This window comes from Lactuca sativa, chromosome 4 (assembly GCF_002870075.4).
Source record: "Lactuca sativa cultivar Salinas chromosome 4, Lsat_Salinas_v11, whole genome shotgun sequence".
Taxonomy (NCBI): domain Eukaryota; kingdom Viridiplantae; phylum Streptophyta; class Magnoliopsida; order Asterales; family Asteraceae; genus Lactuca; species Lactuca sativa.
In genome coordinates, this window is record NC_056626.2 from 145,485,614 (window position 1) to 145,494,968 (window position 9,355).

The 9,355-nt window shown below is 33.0% G+C and overlaps 1 protein-coding gene across 1 annotated transcript; it reads right to left on the reverse strand.

The window, feature by feature from the left end:
• Positions 1 to 2,996: 2,996 nt before the first annotated feature.
• LOC111892260 (uncharacterized) lies at positions 2,997 to 7,228 on the reverse strand. The gene is made up of 13 exons (XM_023888329.3): positions 7,067 to 7,228; positions 6,860 to 6,926; positions 6,655 to 6,765; positions 6,018 to 6,213; positions 5,845 to 5,930; positions 5,542 to 5,737; positions 5,348 to 5,459; positions 5,129 to 5,256; positions 4,842 to 5,048; positions 4,650 to 4,759; positions 4,355 to 4,484; positions 4,110 to 4,265; positions 2,997 to 3,414 (listed from the first exon to the last, which is right to left on the reverse strand). The coding sequence occupies exons 1-13, from the start codon at positions 7,143 to 7,145 to the stop codon at positions 3,190 to 3,192; spliced, it is 1,803 nt and encodes a 600-aa protein (XP_023744097.1). The 5' UTR covers positions 7,146 to 7,228; the 3' UTR covers positions 2,997 to 3,189.
• Between the last annotated feature and the right edge of the window lie 2,127 nt (positions 7,229 to 9,355).

A 9,355-nucleotide genomic window follows, 5' to 3' on the forward strand; every position in this document is an offset into this window, starting at 1 on the left:
ATTTAGTGTAAATTCATCGGTTTCATGATTATTTGGTGGCGGAAACCATGGGCGGCTCAACCATTTTGGGGGCTCTAAGCAATCCAAAAATTTGGGGCCCTTTGGCCTTTACTATACTTGGAAATCGAAAACAGATGAGTTGAATATTTTGCAAAATCAGCATCGGTAGAAGAATGCAAAGTCGTTTCAGCTTCATGAGTGCAGCCATCGCTGATTTATTCTTCTGCTTCATTTATTTTGTGGTTACCGGATTGGAATTTTTAATAGACTAAATCTTTGGAATTTGGAGAATATGGGGCCCCTTAGAATTAGGGGCCCTAAGCCCTACCTTAAAAAAACTCTACATAGAGCCGGCCGGAAACTTCCTTCGGAAATGAGTATTTTTTCTAGTAGTATAACCCCTAAAAAATTTATGCAACCCTTGATTTTTTATTATGAATCCGCTACTGCTTCTATTCCAATCATCTTTGCCAAACCTAGAGCAACTCCATAATCTTATACATTGGTTGAGGTTAGTTTAGGATATGACGATAATCACATGGCTTCCATACACACAAATAACAAATCATAATCTGGTGTTTATTTGGATGATCGATATACATCTTCGAAACTATATAAGAGAAGATAAAAAGGGAAGAACATAGTATAAGGGGAAAGATGGTTGTTTCAATTCGTATAGACGTTAGAAGAGACATGTATAAAGATAGAAATGTTCTCATGTAAGGATCACACTAAGGCTTTTAATGGATGGTCGTTAACCGTAACGACTAACGACTAAAGGGTCAAGTGTGTAACATTTTGAAACCATAATGACCATCAACATCAATCTTTCAAAACTTGGAATAATTTGTAGAAGAGTGCCAACAACATGACCAAATTTGTAATCTACTCTAATAATAATATGATTGTGTATACAAAATAAAAACATATTTTTATTGATATATTTACTATAAAGTTTTGTTTTTATTTTATAATATTCTAATATATTTTTTGAAAAAAGTATACTTAGTAATAATGATGTTATCTAAATACAAAACAATTTGTATTATTATGAAACCATAATGACCATCCACATCAATATTTCAAAACTTGGAATAAACTACAAAGAGTGCCAACAATATGATCAAATTTGTAATCTACTCTAATAATAATATGATTGTGTATACAAAATAAAAACATATTTTTATTGATATATTTACTATAAAGTTTTGTTTTTATTTTATCCTATTCTAATATATATATTGAAAAAGTATACTTAGTAATAACGATGTTATCTAAATACAAAACAATTTGTATTATTATGATTGGGTAAATTTTTTATAAAATATAATATCATAGTAAATTTTTTAAATATATAATTAGATTGATTTTTTAAAATCGGTTATTTTAATAAAATAAATTTTAGTAGTACGATGAGGTTGTAATTGTAGGGTTCCATTGAAATTGCATAACAAAATTATGATAATCAAACATGAATCAAACGATAAATTTGCAAGTAATCTTTTCAAAGCTTTTGTATATTATTGAATTTTGAACTTGTGAATCAATTCAAATCAAAGTTAAAAGTAATGAACACACAAGTAAGTAATTCTATTTATGCTCAAAATTGATTTGGACTGTAAGTTGCTTACAGTGAGCAGCTCCAATAACGAAATGTTATGAGCATGTAAAAGAACAATACAAGATTCATGAGATAAAGTTGCCATTTTGGATCGGTGACTTGAAACAATTGCTTAAACCTCTAATATTAAGTTCTAAAACCACATGTTTAAGATCTTATTAAAATGACATAATGGAATTATGATAATCAAACAATAAATTTTGCAAGTAATCTTTTCAAAGTTTTTGTATATTACTGAGTTTTACTATGAACAAGAGCTTTGGGTTTAGCTCAACTAAACTAATTAGGAGCTTATGGGAGGGGTTAAGTCTTAATCACATCATTAAAACCTATATATAATGGGTAAATACAAAGAATCAATAATAGTCAAACACTACTATACAAATCAATATATAAATGCCACATCAATCAAATATTATTTACTTGACAGTAATGAAAAAGTTAAAATAACTAAAATATTTTGATGCCTTACATTTGGCTATAAAGTATTTTCTAATCAACTAAGCACCCGGCTCCAGAAGGACATAAACTTTTTTGTATAAAATAGGCAAATCATACATAAGGAGAAGGTATTTTAGTAAAGAAAATAATTATCAAGCTTGTAAGTGTACAATCAATCAAGAGATATAATTTTATATTAATAATAAAATATAAAACCATATTTTAACCAATATTTGATTATAAACTTAATTTATAAATACATTCTCTAATAAAAATGAATTGAAAATATGTTGTTTTACATACAATTTAGTAAATTTACTAGTAAAAAGATATCAGGTATGTTAGATAACGAGCTTTTAAAAGCTTTTATCTTTTAGCCGTAAAGAAACTTGAATTAAAGAAAAAAAATTTGTTTAGAATTTCACTTTAACAAAAAACATTCAATCGAAAAGATATTTCAAGTAGCTTTTGAAAACTATAAACTTTTATATTTTGCCATTTTACATGTTAAAAAAATTTACATCTATTTTTATGACACTTTCTCCTACAAACAAAAGCTACAACTTACAACTATCAGCTAGTTTTACCAAACATATCTGAATACAAATTCTACCTCTAAATATAATTATGGATCATATTAAAATCACTCCCTATGGCTTTTATATAGCTTTACGTCTAATCAAAATACACATAATCATTATAATATTCATACAAATTGTTGATTTGAAATCACCAAAAATATTTTTATAGATAGGAGTTTCTTAAAACTATAAGATAGGAAAGGCTTGGAATAGAGCCACACCATAGTATTTTAAAAGAAAGTGACATAACAATAGAGTTCTTAGATCTACTACCATCACATAAATAGTCTCCTAGTATTGATCAACTATTGGTTTCCAACCCTTTTCAATTCACTACAAAAGCTAATCTCATATCTCATAAAAGTATTATTGTTCAATTTCACTCTTCAGAAAATGGTTCACAAAACAACACACAGTATGCGACAATACAAAGAGCCGGGAGATTTAACTTACAAAACTGTCCAAAATCTAACAAGTCTGACCAAAAATCAACACAAAGTAAAAAAGTAAAAATAAATATATTATCCAAATTCTGATTTGTATAAATTAACCCCAAAGCCTACTAATAAAACCACCCTTTTTGTCTTTCTTCATTCTGTTCTCAATTGATGGGAAATCAATTGTATTATAAGCAAGGTCCAGAACAATTGGGTTACGAGGAATTGCTTGAAAAGATGGCTGGAATGCTGCAATACGTGGAGCCACCCTTGTGCTTGAATCAGCAACAGCCGACTCATACGCATCCAACTTCTCAACCAGAAACTTCTCACCCTGAAATTTTTAATCCGTCACATGTATGTTTAGACTGAAAACTTTTGCCAAAATTACTTAAATGCCCCTACTCACATTTTGTGATTTCAGACTGGAACTTTACAGAAAAACACCAACTAAAATGCCGCCTTGTCATATTTTGTGATTTCATGACTGAAACTTTGCCAAAACTACTAAAGCGCCCCTAATCATATTTTGTGATTTCAGACCGAAACTTTGACAAAATTACTAAAACGCCCCTAATCGAACTTTGCATGTTTAGACCGAAACTTTGCCAAAATTACCAAAATACCCTCAATCATATTTTGTGATTTCCAGACTGAAACTTTGCCAAAATTACTAAAATGCCCCCAATCATATTTTGTAATTTCAGACTGAAACTTTGCCAAAATTAATAAAATTCCCCTAATCACATTTTGTGATTTTAAGGCCAAACTTTGCCAAAGTTACTAAAATGCCCATAATCGGATTTTGTAAGTTTAGACCCAAACTTTGCCAAATTACTATAATGCCCCTAAAAATAATTTGTGATTTCAGACTGAAACTCTGCCATATTACTAAAATGCCTCTAACTGCATTTTGCAAATTTAGACTGAATCTTCTTTTAAAACAACTAAAATGCCCCTAATCATATTTTGTAATTTTAGACCGAAACTCTGCCCAAAAAAAAAAAACAAAGAAAAGGTGTTTCATACCTTCTTATCATTCCCATTTGCAGATATTGAAACAGCAGAAATCTTTTTTGAAAGATCATTAGGAGCCTTCTCATGTTCCATAATCCCCATTGCATGTTCAATACAGCTGTTGGATCTGCAATCTTTATATAATGTCTCCAATTCTTTCACCATTGCCTATTATTATTTTAAAAAAAATAGATATATATCATTTTATTAATAAATTTAATTTTTATTTAGTTAGAAGCCTGAAAAAGGGTAAACACCTGATCATGTGTAGCCACACTTTGAACTTTCTTTAGGGCTTTTTCAGAGAGAGAACGCGCAAGAGAAAACAAAGAATATGCTTCTGTCCTCTTCCCAGCTGAGCTATAAGACTTACCCAAGAAAAAACACCTGCAAAAAAAAAATCTTGATGAATATGAAGAGGTGTTTGGTTTGCCCGAAAATGGAATTCGTGATTCCATTCCATGGTGTGTTTGTGTTTGGTTGCAATTCCTTTGACAGATTCCATTCCTTCCAAAAACATTATAATATTACAAAATCAAATGTTATGCAAACCTTTCTGCTCGGAAGATCAAACTTTTGAGTTCACATTCTTCAGATAATGCAACTTCTTCCTCTTTTCTATCTCTTCCAGAACTCAACAAGTCAGAAAGATCTGCTGTATTCTGAAATTAACAACAAAATAAAACATATATCAGCAGCAGCAACAAAACAATTATCATTTAAAGACATTAAATGAATGATTACCTGTAAAAGAAGATCATACAACCTCACAAGTTCTTCAGGTTTTGTAACTTTTTCATTTTTTTCATCACGTGTCTTGCTTAGTTTACTCTTGGCAATACTAACCAACAGCTGATTGCGTTCAATGGTACGTTGCCCTAATACAGCACCTATAGCTTTATCAAGACCACTCAAATCATCCTTCATGTTTTCAGAATTACCAGCATTCGCCTAAAAAAATAATAAAAAAACCCCATCAGAAAACATATATATATATATTTATGGATATATAAAAAAATCTCATTAAATACCAAGTCACTACGAATGGAGCTTCGGGCTTCATGATATGCAGCAAAGATTTTGTCAAAAACAGCAAGTCTTTTCTCAGATGGAAGAGCACCTTCCTTTCGATCATTAAGCTCTTTCTCCAATTCCTGAGCTGAAAGGGTAAATCCGGAAACTGATTAAATATAGACATACCCCCAAAGCACTGAAGACAGATAAGTGATAACTGATAAATGATAACTAACCTTTCAAAATGGAAACGCGAGTTTTGGCATTTGATATTGGAAATCTATGCCCTAGCCAATGAAATTCTGTCATGGATGCAGCTTGTTGAGATCTTGCTTCATCCATAACAGCCTGGATTTATCAAAAAAATGAAAACAATGGAGGAAATAAGATTTGTGGGAAGTTAAAAAGGTATTCAAATTAATAGCATTACCTCCAATTTAGCTTTAAAAAGGTCAAGTGCAGGTCCTTCAATTTCTCCAATGTGTACAAGTTCAGAAGCTTGTAAATTTGACTCTCCAATTTTGTGCAAACAGTATCGTATACTTGGTTCTAGTTCCTCAACACGCTCACGACACAAAACTTGGTTCTCTAAATCTCCATATTTTCCAAGTTCCTCATACACAACCCTATTTCATATCAGTTTTGTTTTAGTATCTTTAAAGATAACAAACTGTTACAGATGTATAATGATAAAAGAGAAAAAGTTAGGTATGTAAAAGATAAAATGACTTGCCTAGCACTCTTGAAACTCTTCAATGCAATATCCCAATTCTGGTCTTGTTCAAATAATAAATTCCCTTTCATATATGAGGCATAAGCCTGCAAATTGAAATCAACTTGCTTAGTGGAAAGGGTGAAAGATAGTGAATGAATTCCTGTTATATAAATATGTCAAAAACTTAATACCTCAGCTTCTAGTGATGTTCTAGAATCTCCCTTGATAGAACATAATTCTGCAAAAAGTGTGGCCCACTTTACTGCTTTACGCAACCGACCAATCAGGTAGCTTCTTTGACGTGCATTTGGTCCATCAGGGAGTTGTCTTTTCTCCATGGCGTGACTCCATGCTCTTTCTGCTGTGTAGAGAACTAGATGGAGAAACCTGTTGAAGGTCCAAAAAAGGTGTTAGTTTCAAATTAGACAACTTATTGAATAATGACCTTTATCTTCAATCCATGCATCAGTGTCTAAGTTACTTCTAAAATAATTTGGATGAAATAACTTAATTCTTAGAGGAACCTATGATTAATAGTTGCAGATGATGCTAGGTTCAGTAACAACATGCCCTACTGCTCAATCCTGAACCTCTAGAGATCCCAAACTTTCTGTTTCTTTGGATCAGTAAATGGGGAAATGGGATCCAAAACTGCAACCTTGAAGGCATTACCACATCCCATGCAATTTATACCATCCCTATTAAGTTCGACTACCAATAATCTCATTGAATCATTCCTCATTGCAGTTCATCATCATCACAAGAAAAAAGAAATCCAATCCAACAACCAAAACTCAGGCCATAAACACGAATCACACATTAACATACCTAACTTCAGTAACAGTAGATGCTGTGATGGACTTTTTGGTATATTTTCCACGCCCATGTGTGAACTTCAACGATTTGTACAGTCTCCTTAACCGAGCAGTGCAATATCTCCTGTAATTGCAAATCCAGATAAGATTCGTAAATGCCCATGCGTATCTCTTTAGAAAAAGCTAAAACCTAGAATCAATACATATATCGACATTACCGATAGCGAGTGTAGTCCCCAAAACGTAATCCATGCTGCATCTGCGATGATTTTAGAAGCTGCAGCACTGCAAAAGCACCGATTATCTCAATTCACATAAGATTTCTACTTCAATTAAATCATCGACACAAGTAGACAAGTTTTGTTCACAAGTAATTGCGTATGGTGCGTGTGAATACATGTGTTTGTGCGTAATTAGGGACAGACCGTTGATTGAGAACTTGGGATTGGTACTGATCTGATCATCGACTTCCATTGAAGACACATCGCTCTTCTCCTTCGCCATTAGAAATTCTTCTCAGATGGATTTAGAAGCGTCCGGCGGCGGGTTCCGAGTTTTGTGACGGTATGTTGTTGTCACTCTCTAAAATGCGCCTAGTACGCACATGGACATAGTTAATGAGAACGGGTCGGGTCAAATCAGCAAAACGCCGGATCACAGTCGAAACTCTTTTAACATTTTTTTTTTTTTTTTATTTTTAACATTTTGACCAATATTGACTCGTTTCTATATGAATTCCATTGCAATTTTCCTATTCGAGTCCGACCACCTTATTCACATATTGAAGTAGCGGCCATGTAGTATGTACGTACGTTGCAAATTGTAATGAGTATCTCAATCTCATATTTTAAACATTATTTTTGAGGTTAAATTCATACAAACCCTACAAACTATTGATTATAATTTAAAAGGTTCAGATGTAACAATCCAAAAACAATCATAAAATTTTTCGTTTTAAAAACCAATAGTTTCATTCACCAGGTATCACAAAGTGAATCACAAAATAAATTGTCAACAAAACATCAAAGTACAAATGAAAACAAATGAGGAATCAAGAGGGTAATGTTGTCTCATCACATCGGATTCTTCCATTTCGTACCGGAAGTACCTGAAATCATAACATAAACTGTAAGCACAAAGCTTAGTGAGTTCCCCAAAGTACCTGTGACAACTCGAAATTTCTATCTTATAACAAACCTTGCATTCAATCAAAGTCAAACCTACTGTTGCTAATTTTTAGCAGTTTTGGAGTCAGTTTGGGTGTTTTGATCTTAAATACATCAGAGGTAATCATAGGAAGTATACTCTAGAGTTAATTGCACAACACTTAAGTCTCAAAACTCCAAGAGTTTGGAGTTTACGGCCATAACATGGAGTTTAAGGCCGTAAACTCTAAGGTATAAATATGACACTTAGTCATTTTTACCATTTTCAAGCCTGGAACTCATTCTCTCTCAAGTATCATCCGAATTTCTCACTAGATCTTCAACTTTGTAAATGATTCCTTCCTTGATTAGTTGATATTCTTCAATATCTAGTGTTTTTCATGATTTCATCCATGAAATCTCTTTCATTTGATAGATCTTCAAGTGTTCTTCATTTCACCAAGAACACATACTAGTGTTCTTGAGCCTTAAGCACCTTTACAAGCTTCTATATTGTAAGTACTATTGTCTTAGCTTGTTATATACTTGAATCATCTAGTTTACACCTAGAAAACATCAAAAGAATACTTCGTTACATTTGTGGTATGGTAGATCATGACTTAACACTCACCGGCTCCAACACTACATCGCTTATAGCCTACACCAGTTGGGCGAGTTGTCCCGACACTCGTTGTTCGATATCTGGGTACTACATCTTTATGGGAAACAATCTCTTTTCTAGGTCCTTTAAACGGTATACCACTATTTCCAGATCGAGTGTCGAAGCCAAGTACCAAGGGGTTGCAAACGTCGTCTCTGAATCTTGTTAGCTACAAAACCTTATATGTGTATTACATTACCCCCCTCGCAAAGCAACCATTGTCTACTGTGATAATGTGAGCGTTGTTTATTTGTCAACCAATCTGGTTCAACATCAACGCACTAAACACATAGAAATCGACATCTATTTCGTTCACGAAAAAGTAGCTAAGTGTGAAGATTGTGTCTTTCATGTGCCATCACGGTTTCAAATTGCCGACATCTTCACAAAGGGACTCCCATGTGCTCTATTCGACAACTTTAGATTCCCAACATCCGGCCACCTATCGTTTCGACTACGGGGGCGTATTAGCCATAATGATGAAATTATATTGTAAGTATGTTCTTAACTTAGATTAAGTCAAACATTTGTGTATTATAAAGACCACTGAGATTGGTGGAATATATACGGAATATTTTATCCACTTTCAAAAATAAAAATGTTTGACTATTCCGGAACGCTTGTTCGGAATCCTACTCTGGTATCCAAGAGTTCGCTCCGAAATGAACTATTCCGAACAAAATGATTATATATATATATATATATATATATATATATATATATATATATATATGTTGGAATTTATATATAAAGGAATTGCAAGTTGGCAATTTCCTTTGTATCCCACATTGGTGGGGGGAAGAAACTTTTGAGGGTTTATAAGCCTATTCCCTTGGTAAGCCTTCAAAGGCTTTAGTGGATCAAAGGAATGGGCCAAGCCCACGCGCGCGTGCCTAGCCTAGCACTAG